Source organism: Mastigoproctus giganteus, chromosome 12 (assembly GCF_048544385.1).
Source record: "Mastigoproctus giganteus isolate SK-2022 chromosome 12, ASM4854438v1, whole genome shotgun sequence".
In the NCBI taxonomy this organism is placed as follows: domain Eukaryota; kingdom Metazoa; phylum Arthropoda; class Arachnida; order Uropygi; family Thelyphonidae; genus Mastigoproctus; species Mastigoproctus giganteus.
In genome coordinates, this window is record NC_143586.1 from 15,235,165 (window position 1) to 15,257,271 (window position 22,107).

A 22,107-nucleotide genomic window follows, 5' to 3' on the forward strand; every position below is an offset into this window, starting at 1 on the left:
TAGGCATGTTCCAATTTAGGTGAAAATGTTCTCTAACAGAAAAATCACAGTATGAAAAAAATTATGCTGTTGCTGTATATGTGTTGGATGATTGCAATTTTATAATTTATAGTCATATGCAGAAATCAACTTTACTTATTAATAAGTTTATAAAATTTGTTTTAATGAAATTAATGATTTAATTTCCTTACCAAAGAGCCATTTTAGAAGCAATAAAGAATTTTATATCATTGGATAAACCCAGTAAAGGCCTGCTGACTGATGTGGTGGCAAAAGTACTACACATTTTTATTTGGTCATACATGTCAAATTCTGTAGAAAAAAAATTGCTACATTCACAATCATGCATATTCAAACTTTTTTTATATATAAGTTTTTGTCAAACAAAAACAGCATTTCAAACAGATAAGCAAGCATGCAAATATATTGCTAATGTTTTGAAATATGCTAGTCTTAAAAATTTTAGCATGGGCATCAGTTGAGGCATATGATGCAAAAAAGCAAGCTTAAAGAGCATCAGCCAAAAAAAAAAAAAAAAAAAACCCCTTCCCATTTCACCCATCCAGTAACTTCCAAATGTTTATCTAGTTCAGCCTTAAATTTATTTAAGCTATCAACTTCCGCAACAACAACAGGTGGAAGTCTATTCCAGCAATCAACTACCCACTGGCTAAAAGGCAAACTTCCACAGATCAGTTCTACAACTGTCTTTCCTCAATCTGAATCTATGCCCCCTCAGGTTCCTAATCTGAGCAAGCAGAAGTATCCCATCAGCATTGAGCCTGCTCAAACCATTCAAGGCCTTATACACCTCGATCAGATCACCTCACAGGTGCCTAGTCTCCAGATGCTGCAACTTACAGAATTTAAGCCTCCCCTGGTAAGAGAACTCCTTTGTTTTTCTCACCAATCTTGTTGCCCTTCTCTGTACTCATTCTAGCAACTCTATATCCTTCCTAAAATGAGGCCTCCAGACCTGTACGCAGTACTCAAGGTGTGGCCTGACCATTGCCTTATACAAAGGTATAATCACCTCCTTGTCTCTGCTAGCAAAATTCCTATATATATCATTGACAAAACTCCATGACCTGCTCTAGCAGCCCATCTGCACTGCTCAGAGAACCTCATATCCGACTGCACAATTACCCCCAGGTCTTTTTCATTCTCCACCTCCCTGAGTGTAGTACCACATAGTTGGTATGTTTCTCTTTGTTTACTGCTACCCATAAACAGCACAGGTCGACCATCACTAATCCAGCCACCAGTAATCAGTTCCACTGCTAATTCGGACATAATTTCTGCGAGTGTAATTTCAAATTTCCTGGGTCGGCGTACCGACCTGCCGCTAGCATCAGCAGTTGGCACGAACTTGTAAACACTGGCAAGCCATTTCTACTTGTTTTTCTGTATTTATTATTATAACCTGTTCACATTTAGCCCTAGCCATGGTTCCAATGCATAAAGGAAGTGCTTCTCGTGGTGTAAAGCGCAAACACTCGACGGCGGTCCAGCAGCGACATGGCTTTAAGTTTCATGCAGTGTGTGCCAAAAAATGTTCAGCGGACAAGGAAGCAGCTGCTGTTGATGAGTTCGCCAGGTTAGTTTCTGATGAAAAATTAAGTCCTGAGCAGGTCTACAATGCTGATGAGACTGCCTTGTACTGGAGATGTACTCCAAGAAGAACTCTGAAAACTGAGGATGTAGAATCACCAACAGGTTATAAAGCATTGAAAGATCATGTCACAGTGCTGGGCCACTCTTATGCTGCGGGAACACAGAGGTGTAAGTTGCTGGTCATCAGCAAAAGTTTATGTCCCAGGGCCTTCAAAAGTATGACACAGGTTCCAGTGATTTACCGTGCCAACAAGAAGGGATGGATTACAACTAACATTACATTGGAATGGTTTGAAAAATATTTTGTTCCCAAAGCAAGAGCTCACTGTGACTCTGTTGGTCTGGACCACAACTGTAAGATAATGCTTATTTTAGACAACTGCTCAGAACTTCTGGTAAAAAATAATGTTTTCAGTATCTACCTCCTGCTGAACTGTACGTAATTAATTCAACCCCTGGACAATGGCATATTACGTTCTGTTAAGTCTAAGTATCGCTCCCTGTTTATGAGGCACCTACTGAATGCAGTTAACTCTGGCAGACCAGGAGTTTCTTAAGGAATTTAATGTGAAAGATATGGTTTACTGTGTTGCCAATGCTTGGAAGTGGATGGCATAAATTGTGGCCAGGTTTAGTGTTTGACTCTGCACCTAGTGAAGACACTGCAAATGACTTTACAGGATTTAGGGTTTCAAAGGAAAAGCAGATTATACATGAAGTGCTTTCTTTCGCTCATGATCTAAGAATCCTGCTGCCAAGGATTTTGCATCAAGGATGGATGAAGATAATGTTGAGGAATGCATGAATGTAGATGATGCTGTAGCCACTGTTACTCATAAATTGTGCAGATGGTTGTAAGTCTGGAGAAAGAAGATAGTGGAGAAGAAAGCAGTGATAAAAATGAGAACGATGTAGGCAGAAAGAATCTCTATTGATAGGTTAATTCAGTTGACAGGTGAAGTGCTAAAAGGTCTAGAGCAATGCAATTTTATAACTGAATAAGAAATAATGAACGGTTACATGCTGCAGGAAGTACTAAAAGGTCTAGAGCAATGCAATTTTATAACTGAACAAGAAATAATGAACAGTTACATGCTGCAGGATAAACTAATCAAAGAAAGACCAAAATATATGAAACAGCTTAGCTTGCAAGATATCTTAAAAAAAAAAGCTAAAAATCATGCAACAGAGGAGTCGACATTTGAAAACCTAGTGCCATCAACTTCTTCTCACCCAGATGGTGGCAGCACCATCACCATCAGTTAATGAAGAAGAAGATGTGCCAGTTTCATCACCAGTTCCTGATGTTTCAGTCACCTTTCAAGATGAAGATGGTGATCCTAACATTCCCCCCACTTCCTGTTATGTAACTCTGCTTAGTTGTAAATTCTAGCTCTTCACTTTGGAAGCGGCCATGATGAACTTTCTTACATAAGTCAACAGAATTACTGTACCTGAACCCTTTATTTTACCTGTTGTTCATTAAAATTTCACTTGCTTTTCATTTAATGTTTCTTTTTCCTTTATTAACCAACTTGTACTGATATACAGGGTATTTTAAAGGTAAGATGAGGTGGCTAGCTGTTGGGTACTCTTTGATAAGAATAGAATTCTCTCCAATCTCAATAAGAACATTTCTCATTTTCCCATCCATCTCTCCATGTGCTAATCTAACCACTGGTGATCCAGCAAACTCACTAATCCAGCACTACACAGGTCTTAATGATGACAGATTAGTGATGGTCGACCTGTACTTTGCATTTGTCAATATTAAACTTCAGTTGCCACTTCTCAGCCCATTTGCCCAACTTATCTAGATCCAGTTGGAGTAGCATACTGTCTTTACCATCATAACGATGATGATATCATCATATCATCATCGTTAACAACCCTGCCAACCTTTGTATTTGTGTATCTGCAAACTTGGACATTAAACCTGATATACCTTCATCAATATCACTAATAAATATACAAAACAACAATGGGCCCAAAGCCGAACCCTGGGGAACTCCACTAATAACATTTGTTCACAAAGAGCAGTGTCCATTGATTACCACTCTATGTCGTCTCCCACTCAACCATCCCTTTATCCATTGTAGTAACTTACTCTTAATGCCATATCTCTCGAATTTGTACAGCAGTCTTCCATGTGCAACAGTATCAAAAGCTTTCCTGAAATCCAAGTATATGATATCAAAATTATTTTTGGCATTCAGTTCCTTTGTGACCACATCATAGTATCCAATCAAATTGGTCAGACAAGACTTCCCCTTAACAAACCCATGCTGTGTCTGAACTATTACTGCTCTCCTGTCTGGTTGATCCTGCATCACTTCTTTAACCAGTGACTCCATTATTTTCTCCGGAACAGAAGTTAAACTAACGGATCTATAATTATAAAATTGGGGATACATTTGCACATCTCCAGTCCATGGGGACCTTCCCTGGATGCTCTCATAATTATGGCTAAGGGTTTGTTTACTTCCCTCGCTGCCTCCTTCAATATAACTGGATAGATTCCATCTGCCCCAGGTGCCTTTTTTATGTTTAACTTCAACAATTTCTCCTCCACTTTTTTCTCCATTATTACAAAATCATTTAGCTCCCTGTTAGAGTTTAGTAAACTTCTGTCCTCCCTTTCCATACAGAATTCCTCACTAAACTTTTTCTGTGGGTAATACTATAATTTGGTCCCACTAAACAGATTTTAAAGACTGCCTGAGACCATTATAATCAAGGATAGAAGCCCTTCCCTTTGTCCTTGACAGAAGTTATCTCTTTAAGGAAATCCCACAACCACTAGATGGCAGTGATCATGATCACTGCCACCTGGTGATTCTTCTATCTGTAGATTCTTAATGCATGAAGAATCACTGCTGACGATCAGACTAAGAGAAGCACTTTCTCTTGTTGTCTCTAACATGCTGGTGTAGAAAACAGTCATCCAATAAATCCATAAAATTCCTGCTACTGCATAAAAGACAAATCCACAAGTTCCAGTCAATAATACCAATGGTGGGAGGGGGGATGATTTCTTAATCTAGGCAAGGAAAATTCTTAACCAAGCTCTCACACCCAGGCTCTCTGACCTGTAGGACCAGCCCTGCTTGAACAGTTTATGCACATCTCATTAATTGTTTATAATATGAATACAATGTTTCATATTGTAGCATAATGCAATGTAATGTTACTTGCTAAGCATTTAAAAGGTATATTAGTATTTACAAACTTTAGGCCTACCCTGGGTGGGCATTAAATAGTTGTTTGGGTGACTGCAAAATTATTAAAACAGAGGAAGAGTAAAAGAAATAAAAACCTGTTCTTTATTAATTTCAGTTTTCTTTTCTTTTTTTACAAACTTTTTAAGAAATTTAAGTAACTGCCAAATTATTAAAACAGAAGAAGAGTAAAAGAAATAAAAACCTGTTCTTTATTAATTTCAATTTTCTTTTTTTTTACAATTTTTTTAAGTAAAAACCAGTCAGAATTTTATACACACATTACTCTGAATAAAATTTTATGAAATTATTTTTAAACTTACATAAAACATTATACATACGAGACATAGCAACAAAGTTCCTGGACTGGTGCAACAAAAAGAATATGAAGTGAAGGAGCTCAAAATTTATACAAATTAATCACCACCTGATTGAATGTATTTATTACACCATTCTAAAAGTTTCTGAAAAGAGTCAGCGAAGGCATCCAAAGAGATGATGTTCAGTTCAGCACTTACATTTTTCTTTATATCCTCAACATCCTGAAATCTCTTTCCTTTGAGGGCAGATTCACCTTGGAAAAGAGGAACAAGTTGCTGGTGCTGGTGCTAGATTGGGAGAGTAGGGTGGATGGTGATCTGTACAATGCCATGTTTCATCAGAAATGTCTTCACAACAAGTGCAGAATGGGTGGGAACACTTTTATAACAAGAACCATCTGCCTTTCTCTCAAAATTGCATCCCTTACCTGGATGTGCTTCAATAGTCTTTGAAGTACCTGTACATAGAATGCAGCGTTGACTCTTTCCCCTTAATGTATTAAATTCTTTGTGAATCACACCCTGTTTGTTAAAAAACATGATCAGCATTGTCTTGATCCTGGACTACTGTAAACAAAATCTTTTGGGTCCTGATGATGATATTGAAGTCCATGGCATGCTCTGATGCTTTGCCTCTGGGTAATATTGAAACACCCATCCACTCATCTCCAATTACAATACAATTGAGGTAATTAGCACTATCATAACAAGTATGGACGGTCTTTGCATGATGACACTTCCAGCACAAAATTTGCACATGCTTTCCTTTTCCCTAAATCTTCAGGCAGAATTTGACAAATCAAATTCTGCCTAACCTCCTTATTCATATCCAGCTCATTAGCCATCATTCTGAGGGTCAAATGATCATCTTTTACTACAGTTTCCTGAAGTTTTCCAAATAACAATTTCTTCCCACAATTTCCCAAACTTTTTGCAAATGGCGATCTATTGCTACAATTTGCCAAACATTTGAAACTTTGTCTTCATTTTGAGAGGTTGATGATGAGCATCAAGTTAACCTCTCAAAGTCAGCCTATCTTGATTCATTGTGAACCTCCATCTTTGAACCACTTATGCCACTCAAACACACATATAGAATGACTTTTAGGTTAGGGATGATCTGCTATATAGCACAGTGAGAATCAGCTATTGTTACTGAATTATCTTAATGTTAAGTAACATGTTTTTAGTTTTCACATTTCCTTTTTTTTATATATATTATTTGGAAAATATAAGCTGAATTTTATGTGCATGCTAAGCCATTTTGTCACCATCATAATGGTGACAAGCATCTGCCATATCATCAGCAATCATCCAGATGCAATCTTCTCCAATATATTAACTAATTTCATAAATAGTATTACCACAAATATCATTAATTCTTCCTCAATTCCACAATCCATCTGGAATGCTTTTGATTTATTATTATTAGCCATATGGTGCAAGGAAGCCTAAGGCTTATGCTGCACCAGCTAAAAACAAATTCTGAGTTACCCCGAGAGAGAGAGAGAGAGAGAGAGAGAGAGAGAGAAGTAGAAAGGAATCGCCAAGAAAGAAGAATGATGATATCCAGCTCAGAATCCTGGGTATGCCAAGCCCATACTCACCAGATGTGAGGCCCTTTATATAATATTTTTTTCAAAATTCATTAAAAAACTGGATTGCTTAACTAATTGAAAGGGATATTGCTTACCAAGGCAAGACAGAGATCCAGTGAAAAGTCACTTTTCTCTTCTCTTGAGGTACATAACTTGGTTAAAAGGGACTGATTTGGCAATTTTCCCTTGGTTTTTTTAGGCCACAATGTATGATATTATTTTCATACGTTGGGCTATTTCATATGTTGAAAAAAAGCCGTGAAGTAGGGGTTGAATTTGAAAGTGTCTGCAATTCTGCCCAGACACGATAGGAGGGAGTATATGATGAGAGCCTTGTCAATCAATTCGGCCCTGGAAAGATTGTGCAAGGCTCAAGGGGTAGAATTTTTTTTCAGCCTGAAATGTACTTGTTAACAGGAGAGATTGCTTCTACAGGGATGGGATACACTTAAATAGAAAGGGTGCAAGAATATTTGCTGATGCTATTGAGGCAGTGTTAGGTGGGTCGGAAAACTGCTAGCTTGGGGGGAGACAAAGACTAATGGATTAACAGTAGCCACTGGCAGAGGTGAAAGAGATTCTTGCACTGCTTCTATTGGAATGAGCAGAAGCCTGAAAAACAAGATGCAGGATATTTCAGAGACTGCTGGAAGTCATTGCGGTACAAGTAAACACATGGGTTGTGTTAGGGTAGCTAAGAATAGAAACAGGTGCATGTATACTTGCGTGTACACCAATGCTAGGAGTTTAGTAAATAAATTTGATGAATTTGAGGTATTACTCAAAACATTAAAGGCAGATATTGTTGGGATATCAGAGACGTGGTGTCACACAGATATAAGGAATGCAGAACTGGAATTTGGGGAGTACAACGTCTACAGAAAGGATAGGAAGGGAGGAGGGGTTATGCTATTAGTTAAAAAACACATAAAATCCAAGGAAGTGAAGCCAGTTGACATCGATGGACAGGGCAGTGTCGAGTCAGTTTGGTGTGACATAAGCATAGGTAAATCAAAATTGAGAGTAGGAGTGTGCTATAGGCCTAATGACTCTGATGAGTATAATAAGATACTGTACAGGGAAATAGAATGGGCCAGTAAATCAGAGAGTCTTATAATGGGGGATTTTAATTTCCCAGATATTGACTGGAATTTGTGGGTTGGTCACTCACACACTAGCAAGGCTTTTGTGGATTTATTGGATGATTGTTTTCTACACCAGCTTGTTCGGGAGGCAACTAGAGGGAGTAATACTCTTGATCTGATCATCAGTAGTGATTCTTCATGCATCAGGAATCTGCAGATAAAAGAACCACTGGGTGGCAGTGATCACAGTGTGATGAAGTGGGATTTACTCAAGGAGGTAACTACCATCAGAGGTAAAGGGAAGGGTTTTTGCTTTCGTAAAGGCGACTATGATGGTCTGAGACAGTATTTAAATTCTATACAGTGGGACCAACTGATGATGTTACCAACAGCAAATTCAAAATGGGAAGCATTCAAGGAACTAATCTTGGAAGCTACCAAGCTTTACATACCAACCAAGAAATATTGTTCAAGGTTCAGGCCTAAATGGTTGTCAGATGAACTAATGAGACATATGGCAGAGAAGAAAAATGCATGGGATACATAAAAATTAATGGGTGACATGGAAGCCTATGATAGATATAAGTTGGTCTGTAACCAAGTAACAAAGGAGATTAGGCAGACAAAGGCAGATTATGAGAAATCCTTGGCAAAGGATGCAAAGAAAAACAGAAAAGAGTTCTTTACCTATTTAAACTCAAGAAGGAAAGGGATGAATCAGATTGGTCCACTGGATGTTGATGGTTCAACAGTTGAGGATCCAGCTCAGGTGGCTAACAATCTAAACGAATATTTTGCATCTACATTCACACATGAGGAGTTATTCAGGAAGGGGAATGTCGTAGGTGAAGTAAACATTGGCAGTGAGCTAGATGATTTTCTAATAACTGAGAGGAAAGTGGAGGAGAAATTGTTGAGGATAAACATAAAAAAGGCACCCGGGGTGGATGGGATCTATCCAGTTATATTAAAGGAGGCAGCAAAGGAAGTAAGCAAACCCCTAGCCATAATTATGAGAGCTTCTTTGGACTCAGGGGAGGTACCCATGGACTGGAGATGTGCAAATGTAACCCCAATTCACAAACGAGGATCAAAGGCTGACACAAGTAATTATAGACCTGTTAGTTTAACTTCGGTTCCAGGAAAATTAATGGAGGCACTGGTTAAAGAAGCACTGCAGGATCATCTGGACAAGAATTCAGTTATAGCTCAGACACAGCATGGGTTTGTTAAGGGCAGGTCTTGTCTGACCAATTTGATTGGATACTATGATGTAGTCACAAAAGAACTGGATGCAGGGAATAACTTTGATATTATATATTTGGATCTTAGAAAGGCTTTTGATACTGTTGCGCATGGAAGATTTATGAACAAATTGGAGCAGTGTAGTAATTGGAAGTATATTGCTGCTACGGATAAAGGGATTGTTGAGTGGGAGAAGGCAGAGAGTGGTAATCAATGGACACTGCTCATTGCAGACAAATGTTATTAGTGGAGTCCCTCAGGGTTGGATCCATTGTTGTTTTCTGTATTTATAAATGATATTGAGGATGGTATATCAAGCTTAATGTCCACGTTTGCAGATGATACGAAGGTTGGCAGAATTGTTAAGGACACTAATGACAGTACGCTGCTGCAACAGGATCTGGAAAGGCTGAGAGGTGGCAAATGAAGTTTAACATTGACAAATGTAAAGTACTACATATGGGAAACAGTAACCCCAGATCAACTCTGTGGTACTATGCTGACAGTGGTAGAGAATGAAAAGGACCTGGGGGTAATTGTGCAGGCAGATATGAAGTTCTCTGAGCAGTGCAGACGAGCTGCAAGAGTAGCTCATGGTGTCTTGTCAATGATATACAGGAATTTTTCTAGAAGGGACAGGGATGTGATTATTCCCTTGTATAAGGCATTGGTCAGGCCACACCTTGAGTACTGTACACAGGTCTGGAGGCCTCATTTCAAGAAGGATGTAGAGCTGCTGGAACGAGTACAGAGAAGGGCAACAAGATTAGTGAATGGAACAAAGGGTTGCTCTTACGAAGAAAGGCTTAAGTTTTGCAAATTACAGAGCCTGGAGACTAGGCATCGGCGAGGTGATCTGATAGAGGTGTATAAGGCTTTGAATGGCTTGAGCATGCTCAATGCCGATGGGATTCTTCCTCTTGCTCAGAATAATCACCTGGGAGGGCATAAATTCAAATTGAGGAAGGACGGATGTCAGATAGATGTGCGGAAATTTGCCTTTAGCCAGCGGGCAGTTGGTTTGTGGAATAGACTTCCATTGCTTGTTGTTGAAGTAGATAGCCTAAACAAATTTAAGGCTCAGCTGGACAGGTATTTCGAACGAATGGAGGGGTGAAATGGGAGTCGTGGTTGTTTTTTTTTTTTTTTTTTTTTTTTTGGCTGATGCTGAATAAGCTTGCTTTCTTGCATTATATGCCTCTACTAATGCTAATGCTATACAGAATTTTTTTTTGAATGGAACATTCTTTTCACAAACAACAATACTGCCATTCATAGGGAACTCTTTCATGAGTGGCAAACAATGATTGCATAAGTTTAGCAACAGCTTTTATTTTTACCATTTGAACAAAGGCTCAAGGTTTTTATTCTGTAAATTTTTATATAAAACTGTTATGCATTCAATGACACATACTCTTATCCAAGATCATTGATGGCATGAGAATTACAGTAAAACACTGATGACATGTTTTTCCACACTAACTGGAATCTTTTCCTATGCTAATGTTATTGTAATTCTGTGATGTTTTCAATGACTGAAATCATATTTTGATTCCTGAAAACTGATCAAATTAACAAAATATGCAGTGATTCTGGTAATAGTCATGTTATATGCACTAATAATTAAAATGAACACAATATGCATTTTCAAATGCATATAATCTGAAGTCTAGTGATAAGTTTTTAGCCTATAACCGATCCAGTTTGGTTGGCTAAGTCTCATGCTGTCAGCCCATTCTCATTTATTCAATGATCATATAGCTGGCTATATAGAAGAGTCTGAGGTAGATAGCCTCAAACTCTTCTGTAACTCCCCCTCCCTAAAAACATAAAGATGTCTATATATATGGAAATTATAGATCTATGCATAGGATATCTATATAGATCTATAATCTACATAGATCTATAATCTACATAGATCTATATAGATCTATAATCTCATGATTATATATGCTTCAAGAAAATTTTCATATTGCTAAATTTGTACATTGCAGTATTATAAATATTTGTTCAATATTTTTAATATTTTTGAATAAAATGCAAGATTTATTTCTTTTCATTATTTTATAGAAAAATTCATATTATAATGCAATTAAACAATAAGATATGAAATAATTTTCTTTTAACCAGCAAGTCAATTACTGGAACAAGTTGCCTCTGCAGGTAGTTGAAAAATTTGAAGAAATTCGAGGATCAACTGGATAGTTAACTAACGTGAGGAGTGAAGTGCATCATTTGTATTTTCTTATCTATTTTTTCTTTTCTTTTTTTTTTTTTGGCTGGTACAGCAAAAGCCTGTGGCTTCCTTGCACCATGGCTGATACTTATACTAATTAATTTGGACAAGAAAGTGGAAGCTATAGGTTGCAGAGAATGGCCCATTTTTTGGCTTTGTGAGACAACTTTCTGGTATATTTTTCATTTAAGAAAAAAAATGAAATGGGGAGGGGAAAAGTTAAGTTAAAATCAGCTAGCTTAAGAAGACAACTTCACACTGCCCCAACACAAGAACATATGCTACTTACTAATATATGGCAACACATCTGTCATAATGGAATAATAGAGAGCCAAGGCTACCAAATCTCCAGCTTGTCTAGATGCATCAAGTAACTGGCTTAGCAACTCCAAAGACTTTGAATACCTACAAACAAGAAATTGTGCTGAATATTGCAATAACTATATACTCAAAATTATTACTATTAATTCAATTACTATAAGTTCTTGTTTACTGTATGCCTAGTTGTTTATGTCTGAAAGTAATCACCAAGGCAAGAGTCAATACAAGAAGGAGCCAAGGTGTGGTATCTACACTCCACAGAATGGCCAAATTTCTGTGACACCAGGCAATATGTGATAAATGGCTTCTCTTTGCCAAATGCAATATTGTCAATTTGCTTAATGAAGACTTGAAGTGGCCAAAACTTTAGTTAGTCACCAGAGCAAAGCTTGAGTCTATCCCATCTCTTCTACCATACAGTATGTCATGTTCTTTTAGGTTATGATGAGCATCATTAAGAGAGTACAACTTTAAAATTGTGTTTTCAAGGTCAGCTACTAGATAGTTAAACAGTCTTAAATCTATTGCTAATACTCTAAAAGTACATCTGGATCAGCTATTGAATAATCTCTAATGAGAAAGTCCAAGTAGTGTGAATGTGGGGAAAACTACTGAGGCCATATTATATTAAGAAGTTGGGTATACCTTAACATGTGAATGGCTTAACCATAATCTCCATTAATTCATACAAAATATTGTCTCTCCCCTACTGCAATTTTCACTTCAGTTACATCAATTTATTGTGAATAGTCAAATTAATGGAATAACCTTATATGCAGAAAGATCTAAAATCCCTCTCCCTTCAGTCATGTTTGTTTTTCCTGTAGATATTGTACAGGAAACTTTAAATTCATGTTGTCCAGGGGTAGATTATAGCCCTTGTAAGCCCTAGGCATCTGTTTCATGGGCCCTTTGGTTGAAGCGAAAACAAACAAAGAATTTTCTCTGACCAACTATGGGGGGTGACAATGCTTGTCTTTCCTTGCATTACTCTCTGTTGAGAATAACTGTGTGAAAAGCATCATTTGAAGATTCTGCTGCTGATTTTAATTCTATTCAACCTTTTCTCTTTATAAAAAAAAAAAAAAAAAAAAAAAAGTTATTATATGCATTGCATTATATTGGAGGCATGTTAGTAAATATTCATGATTTATAACAAAAAAAAAAAAAAAAGAGCGAAAATGACATTTACACAGGAACTGAGAACATTTCATTTCTGCACATTTACCACATTGCAGATTTTCTTCCAACCAGTACATGGCAATAAACATAATATCCTGTGCTTCAGCTACAATATACAGTAAACCCCCGCTATTCGCAGTATCGCTAATCCTTGTTATGTGTTATGCGCTTGTCATGGAAGGTTTCGTCGTTTGATTTTAATTTATATGCTTATAAATTAATATGCTTACAAAAGTGATAAATCTACCGTTTTGCAGTGTAAAACAGCCTTTTTCGAGTGAGTTAACGGAAGAAAGTGACTTTATTGTGGACAAGTTCTTTCTAACCCGTACAAAAATATGGCTACAAATAACAAGGGAAATGTGAAAAGATCAAAGGTGATGAAATTAGCGAATAAAATTGAGTTATTAGACAAAATTTCTAATGGTGAAACTGTCTCCTCAGTGGCAAAACATTATAAAATCAATGAGTCAATGGTACGATCAATCAAGAAATCGGAAGAAAAAATCCGCCGTAGTGTCTGTGAAAACGCCCTAATTGCTTCAAAAATTTGCTCTGTAACTCGTGATGTTAAATTATAAAAAATGGAAAAGGCTTTAAATCTGTGGATAGAAGACCGAACTCAAAATAAAATTCCGTTAAGTTCACTCATCATTCATGAAAAAGCAAAACTCCTTTATCAATACTTTAGCAAAACTGGTGATAGCACTGGCGGGATAAGTTTTTTAACTAGCAAAGACGCTGGTTTGAAAGATTTGCTTGAAATTTCTAATAAATATTACATTTAATATTAAATTGTTTCTTATTTTCATTTCGATGCCATATGCTTGCATTTCACTATGTACTGTCTATGTACATAGTCATATCATGAAGGTACATATAATACACACATAGACAAAATTTTAGACTAGTTTTTCTTATATATTTCATACTTTGGAACAGAACCCCTTTATTACTATGGGAGCCTTAACTCAGTATTCGTGGCATTTCAGGTTTAATGCATAATAAATGGAGAGCCTATGTGATATGTATGAAAACAAGTTAGGTAATGCAAGCCTGAAAAAGTGCTTAAGTTAAGCTTAAAATGTAATGCACTGCATTCAATTTTTTTTCATAAGTTAATTGAATTTTTTCTTTTTTTCTGTGATTAACAGAAGTAAATATAGTAATCAATTAATTACTAAGGCCTTGAATGGGTTGAGCATGCTGAATTACGAACCTAAGGGAGCATAAATTCAAATTAAGAAAAGGCAGGTGTAGAATAGATGTGCGGAAATTTGCCTTTAGCCAGCGGGTGGTTAATTGCTGGAACAAACTTCCATCTGTTGTTGTTGTGGAAGTTGATAGGTTAAATAAATTTAAGGAGGAACTGGACAGGCATTTGGAGAGAATGGTGTGATTTTTTTTTTTTTTGGCTGATGCTGCATAAGCTCATACACTTGCTTTCTTGCATCACATGCCACTACTACTACTGCTATTACTATTATAACTGTATGGAACTGTATAGTTTTACATTCTATAAACTTAACCATTCAGTTTAATTTGCAACTGTATAATATTTATTACTCTTATCCCATATACTTTTTTAAGTCTCTCTCTCTCTCTCTCTCTCTCTCTCTCTCTCTCTCTCTCTCTCTCTCTGTATATATATATATATATATATATATATATATACAGAGAGAGAGAGAGAGAGAGAGATATACAGATATATATATATATATATATATATATATCTTGTGAAGATATATAAAAGATATATATATATATATCTTGTGAAGATATATAAAAGATATATATCTTCACAAGTAACACCATGTTCACGAGTCTTACATAAGTGTGCACAGACTGTCTAAAGCTAACAACACTGTATTACAACTACATTTAATCTATGAATTTCTTTTTTCTATACAAATTTTACATACAAATGTGTCTAAAAATAAGACATTGATATAATTCTCCTTATTTGTATATATACTGTGTCTATTCTTGCTATATATAAATTTATTGAAGAAGAGATAAGTGTTACAGTTTTATCATAAAAAGAAGGGGAAAAAATACAATCAATTTTTTTTTAGTAGTTCTTTGAATGCGTTGAGTAAACTTAATGCTGATGGAATCCTCCCTCTTGCTCAGAATACACATGAAGAGGCATAAATTAAAACTGAGGAAGGATGATTGCAGGGTAGATTGTGTGGAAATTTGTTTTCAACCAGTGGATAGTCAATTTTGGAATAAACTCCCACTGGTGTTGTAGAGGTGGGTAGTCACAGTTGTCACAGTTTGAATAAATTCAAGGAAGAACTAGATAAACTGTTATAAGGGATGGACAGGTAATATGAGGCTCGTTTTTTGCTGTCCCTGTATAAGCTTGCTTTCCTGTATCATTTGTCCTTACCACTGCTGCTGTTGCTACTACTATTACTACTACTACTAATAATAATAATAGTATGCAAATATTGACAACATAAAATAGAAATACATTAATAGATAAAAAAATGCATAATATGGCACATTTCTACAGCCATAGGATTATTGATCTTATTTTCCTCATCAGTGCTGTGATATCTGAACATAATCAGCAGGGCCTTGAAGATTTCTTCCTATTTCTCCAACACATGATTATCAGTCTGAGGAAACATTTTTAATTATTTAAAAATACATTTAATAATTATTTGGTGATCATCGATTGCTCCACCAATATCTTATATCACTACTATGGATGGTTTAGGCCACCATACATTCCTCACAAACAATCCACTACCATACACTTAAACTGGAAGGAAAAAACTGCATCTGTTGTCTTCAGAATCACTGCTGACATTGTAAGCAAAGTAGCTGCCAGTTTTAAATGCTGACTACAAATGGTCAGATGCCTCTAATTCAAAGCCAACCATGTTTTCCATTAACACATTATGCTTCTAACAAAAAAAAATAAAAAAAAATAATTCTTATAAAAGTATGTATGTTGGGTAAAAACAACCAAACTACAATGTCATTGGTGTAGGTATAGAATGTATAATTTGTACTACACCTACCCTATTAAAATCTGGGTAGAGGGATGAAAATTCATATTCATCCTGTTATGCATATTTTAATAGGGTAGGTAGGATGAGAGGTGTTTGTGTAAAAAAAAAAATATATCACGTGGCAAATAACATACCAAACAAACAGTTTACTTCTTGCAACTTGAATAACTCAAAACAAAAACAGAAAATATGGTACATTGTTATACAATGATACCTGATTTATTCCAAAAATTAAGGGGGGAAAATAGCTGAAAAACTTTATAAATCAGTGTCTGTTAGATGCTATATGAGGGTCAAAAGATTAATGCTGTATTAAGCTCATGATTGCACCTATGGAGGTAAAAGGTAAAGGCAAACTGCAGCCATTATTAATCCGCTACAGGTTGGAAGCCTCCACAATAATTCATGTTGAGGGAAATGGACCATAATATGCCATGCTGACCCAATGTGGTTGGCAGATCGACTGTATTTAGCAGTCAGGGGCTTGAACCCTGGTCAAAGAGCGTGTGCTGCTGCACACCCGCTCTGACTACTTGGCTATGGAGACCTTGTGAAGTACAGTATACAATAAACTACTACACTTTTCCTTTTGCTCAATTGCACCATCAATAGGCACTTTTTAATCAATTATTTAAAAAAGGCATCCACACTTAAACTATCTCCTACAATAACATGATCTTAGATTTAAATTCTCTCGAAAGAAAGATTTATAATTCTGTAACACTTCCTATATAATATCATAAGGTAATTCTCACAGGTGTCACTTTTCAACTGAAATTAATAAACTTAGTTTCATATTTATTTAAAATTATTTAATACTTACAATTGCTGATGAAACAAGGCTAGGGCCAAAAGTGGTAAAATATGAGCCATTGTGTTTTGATCATTAATTTCTTTAAGCATCTCTAATGCTCCAAAGCCTATAAAAGAAAATTGTATCAGCTGATTATACTGAATCTGAAGAGCAGCATTAGGAGTTAGTATTACTGCAAATGATGCAAGGAATCAAGTTTAAAAATCTTTCCACATTACCTGTTTATCCCCTCCAACAATTAACTAAATTTCTGAAAACAAATTTTGGCACACCTATTCTACAACTATGCTTCTTCAATTTAAATTTATGTTCCCTTATGTGTGCTGTCAAGCCAGAGTATGGATGCCATCAACATCTAGCTTACTCAATTCATTCAAAGCAATTAAACATGTAAATCAGTTCTCCACTTCAATTTGCAGATACTAAAGCCTTTCTTAGTAATAATGACCTCCCCAGCTAATTTTGTTACTTTTCTCTGCATCCATTGCAACAGATCTACATTGTTCCTGAAATTAAGTTTTCAGATCTGTATGCAATATTCAAGACATAGCCTAACCATTGCCTCATACAGCAGAATAATTACAGCCTTATCCATGCTGGAAAAATTCCTGTATATCATAGACAAAATCCCATGAGCTGTCCTGGCACAGCCTGTCTACATTGCTCAGACAATTTCATAACTGACTGCACAATTACCCCCCCCCAAAGTCTTTTACATTCTCCACTATCCTAGGTAAGATACTACATAATTGGTATGTAATTCTGTGATTACTGATACCCATATGCATTTATCACTGTTGCATTTCATTCCCACTTCTCAGCCCATCTACCTAATTTTCTAGATTTTTTTGCAGTAGCATACTCTGATTACTGTCCTTAATAACTCCTGCTAACCTCTGTACCTGCTAATCACCTGTACACTTAGACATTAAGCCTGATATTCCTTCATCAATATCATTAATAAATATAGACAACAATGAGCCCAACACTGAACTCTAGAAGCCTCCACTGAGAACATTAATCCAAGAGGTGCAGTGTCCATTCTCGCTGTCTTCTTCCATTCAACCATCCCTTTTAACTTGCCCTTAATACTACACTACTCCATTTTGTACAGCAGCCTTTCATGTGGCATAGTATGAACTGCTTTTCTGAAATATAAGCATATGATGTTAAAATTGGTTTTTGCATCCAGTTCCTTTGTTAATATGCCATAGTACTTAATCAGATTGGTCAAGATCACCCCCTTAACAAATTCATGCTATCATTGCCAATATTGCATTCCTGTCTAGATGATCCAGCATTGCTTCTTTAAGCAATGTCTCCATTATTTTCCCTGGAGCACAAATCAAGCAGGAGCAGCAGTGCGTAGCACATGCTTCTTGATTAGACCGGGGTTCAAGCCCGTGACCACCAAATATGGAGGATGCGGAAAGGTCAGGGAATAACCACCACATATCCCCGGGGCAATATGGCCTTAGTTGCTAATGCTCCTAAAAACCAAAATAATAACAACATAACAACAAATCAAGCTTACAGACCTGTAATTATTCACTTTTCCCTTTAGTCTCCCTCTTTACCAACTGGGGGAGATACAGTACTTGCACATTTCCAATCCATACAGACCTCGCCTGAATTCAAGGTTGCACTCATAATTAGAGGTAACAGTTTGCTGTCTTTCATATTATAATTGGATAGATCTCATCTGCCCCAGGTGCCTTATTTACTTTTATCTTCAATGTTTTATCTTCTACTTTCCTTTCAGTTATCCCAAAATCATTTAGTTCTCTGTTAGAATTTACATTGTTAAAATAAATAAACATGTCTTTGCTTGTTTTCACACATGATCATATGCACATGATCTGCAAATGATCACACCACCACCTAGTGGTCATTTTATCTTTCTTTGCTTTCCCGAGCTGTTCTAATGCAATGAAGAATCACTGCCTGATAATCAGATCAAAAGTAATGCTTTCTCTCATTACCACTCTAATATGTTGGCATAGAAAATAGCCATCTAATAAATACAGAAAAGTCTTACTAGTGTGTTAGTGACAAATCTAATTTCCAGTCAATAACTGGAAAGTTAAATTCCCCATTATAAGACATTCTGATTTGCTGTCCCACTCTGTTTGTCTGTATAGCTCTTCATTATACTCATCATAGTTATTTGGCCTATAAGATATTCCTACTCTTATTTTTGTTTTCCCAATCCTTACGTTACACCAAACTGAGTCAACATTGTGCTGGTCACCCACATCAACTGAGTACACTGCCTTAGATTCTGTGTACCTCTTAACCAAGAGCATAACCCCCCACCCCATTCTATCTGTCCTTTCTGTGCCCACTGTACTCATTTATATTATAATTCTGCATCTCTTATATGACTTACACCATGTCTCAGATATCCTATGACCTGTATCCACAATACTGTCTGCACTTGATCATCTAACACTACTTCTGATTCATCAAATTTGTTTACTATATTCTAGCATTGTTGTACAATGCAAGTATAAAAAAGGCCAGTTTGCCTGTTTTTGCTATTAGTAACTCTAGCACAGCTGATGTATTTACTTGTCCCATGAGGACCCCCCCCCCAAAACAAGCCTTGTAATCCCCAACATTTTGCTTTCCAGGCTGTTGCATATGGCTACTGCCTGTGCAACAGCCTGCAATCTGTTAGTCTGTATATCTTTCCCAATTTAGCAATTTTCTGGCCACTTAACATCATCAGTTAATATTCTTGCACCTCCCCCTTTCTATTTAAGTGTATCCTATCCCTGTAAAAACAGTTCCTCCTGTTAAGCCATGCCATGCTGAGAAAAATTCTATCCCATGAGCCTTGCATAATTTCTCAAAGGCCAAATTGATTGACAAGATTCTCTCCATGTGCTCCCTTCTATCATGTCTGGGAAAAATTGCAGACAATTTCGAATTTAATCCTAACTAAACTTTTTCTTAACTTTGTGATGTATTTGTTAAGCAAATCCTAACTGCCTATTCTTAATACCAATAGTACCAATGTGTACAACAATATCAACTTTTGCTCCTGGCAGATTCCACCGATTCTTTTTACAAAAATCGTATCATGTCTGGGCATGATATGAGAGATTATATGCTGAAAGCCTTATGAATTAATGCAAGTCCTGAGGGTCTTTGTACAAATTTTCTGAGAAAATTTTTATCAACACTGTAGGTAGAAGGAATCTATATGAACAAAAGTGGTGCAAGGGTTTTTTCAAATATCATTGGTGACACCTTAAGGATTCAGGGAACTGCTAGTTGGGGGATCATCAGATAAATGCATATAGCCATGCATTTATCTGATGATATGAGTCAAAGTAATGCTGACATAATGTGGCTAATGGAAATGTGGTGACCTGTCAATTGAGGATGAAGAGTTACTATGATGTAGAAAGGATAGGGAAGACAGAAGAAGTGGTGGGGTTATGCTTTTTATCAAAAATGGACTGAAAATGTAAAGAGCTTTTGCTGAGTCAAAAGTTATGCTGGCACAGAATCTGTGTGGTGTGAGTTGAAAGAAAACGTATAATGAGAGTTGGAGTAACTACAGACCAGAAGACTGTGAAGGAAGAATTGTAGTTTAAAATTTAAACTGCAATTTAAAATTAAAATTTTAAGATGAGAATCTGGTGTCTTTACATGCAGATGGAATGGGCAAGCAAGCATGAATGTCTCATTATGGATGATTTAAATTTATTACTAATTGATTGGAATAAGTGGGAAGGAAACTTACAGTGGGGAACATAATATGGAGAACTTAATGAAGAATATAATTAAAAATTTTTTTTTTTTTTTTTGTCCTCACCTTTTTCCCGGGCTGGGGATATGCAGTGGTCATTCCCTGACCTTTTGCATCCTCCATATATGGTGGGCACAGGCTCGAACCCCGGTCTAATCAGGAAGTGTGAGTGCTATGCACTGCTGCTCCTACCCACCTGGCTACAGAGGCACCCAATTTAAAATTTTATTCAACTCTTGATTTTTTAAGGAGTCCTTATGTGCTGTAATGTAATAACTAGATCATATGTATAACTTAGCTTAATTTTCATTTCAAAGGAGATGCAAAGATGGAGGAATCTGGCAAGTTTAACAGAGTAGAAAAAGATGGCATGGGAAAGTTACAAATGTGACATATTATGCTTACCTTGCCACAGCCTCTCTAAGCTCAGGTTATGCCTGCCACAAGTAGAGATTTTAAAACAGTTATAATATTGAACTCCCAAGGCTTTCTATCCAAATTATTTAAAATATTTAAAAATTTAATTTTGTTTTAATTTTGATGCTCTTTCTCACACAGAAAAATTACTGATTAATCTAATCATATTCAACCAAATATTAATTTAGCTGATAATACAATAAACTTTTATTTATTCAATTTGTATGGGAGTTCAGAGTGGCTGAGTAATCAAAATTCCAAATGTTACAAAACATGGGGGACAGATACTCCCCACTCCACAGTACTTGTTGGTGAAGCAGTGTAAGGATCCCTTTGGCACAGTTTCTCTAACTTTGATTAACTTTGAAAGAAATAAATATTCAAATCTACAAAATATAGTAATTTAAAAACTAAGTAAAAATTAAGATAAAAATATACTAATGATATCTTTATATCACATGGATTGAAAAAAAATATATATAGGTTTTGATTAATAGTTATATAAGCACAGTACTGATGCTGAATCGTTATCTGGTAAGGTTACAGGATTCTTTCTAAACCCCATCATTCCTGTCAGAAATAATGCAGAAAAATATTAGATAACTGTTGATATTGTGCTTATAAATGTACCAATAAAACCCTATTTTTTTTTCAGTCCACTTGATATAAAAGAATTATCTTAATATAGATCATCATTTCCTAATCATATAAGTGAAAAATCATATAAATATTGAATATTACTTTTTCAGTTAGTTGCAGTAATGGAACATTTTAGTTTAAATCAATTGCATTGAACAGTATATAAATCTGCTAACCAGAATTTACAAAGTGTACCAATATGAGCATCCCAAATTGAAGCTTTTTAGAATCACCAGGAAAACAACGAATACATTCAATATACACTGGGAAAGATCACTTAGTGAGTTTCAAAAAAGAAGTAAGAAACCAAAAAAAATATATATTAGAGTAATGTCAATATGAACATTGATATTCCTCCTATATAATAATTTTATCCTTTAATCAACAACAATGATGCATTAGAACTGAAAAACTATAACCGTCCATAGAAAAATAAGCACACAGAACTAACAGGCATGTCTTAGCCATCAATGAGAGCTTGAAGGATAGGGTAGATGCCCTCGAAGGACTTAAACTGAGGACCCATCAAGCTCTCAGCTGCCCACATCAATGCCAGAACTTGCACTTGAACATCAGGCAACATAGCGGCAACCTTCAGGGCAGAATGCACTGGTCCCACATGAGCTAGTTAT

General features: G+C 36.1%; 1 protein-coding gene across 1 annotated transcript in view; it reads right to left on the reverse strand.

The window, feature by feature from the left end:
- The window catches only part of LOC150076725 (uncharacterized), a 194,474-nt gene that overhangs the window by 36,777 nt on the left and 135,590 nt on the right, over nt 1–22,107 (reverse strand). Inside the window, exons 16-17 of the mRNA XM_090386626.1 lie at nt 16,669–16,765; nt 11,606–11,721 (exon numbers count right to left, since the gene is read on the reverse strand). Coding sequence (XP_090242752.1) covers nt 11,606–11,721; nt 16,669–16,765 — 213 coding nt within the window. The remainder of the gene's footprint in view (nt 1–11,605; nt 11,722–16,668; nt 16,766–22,107) is intronic.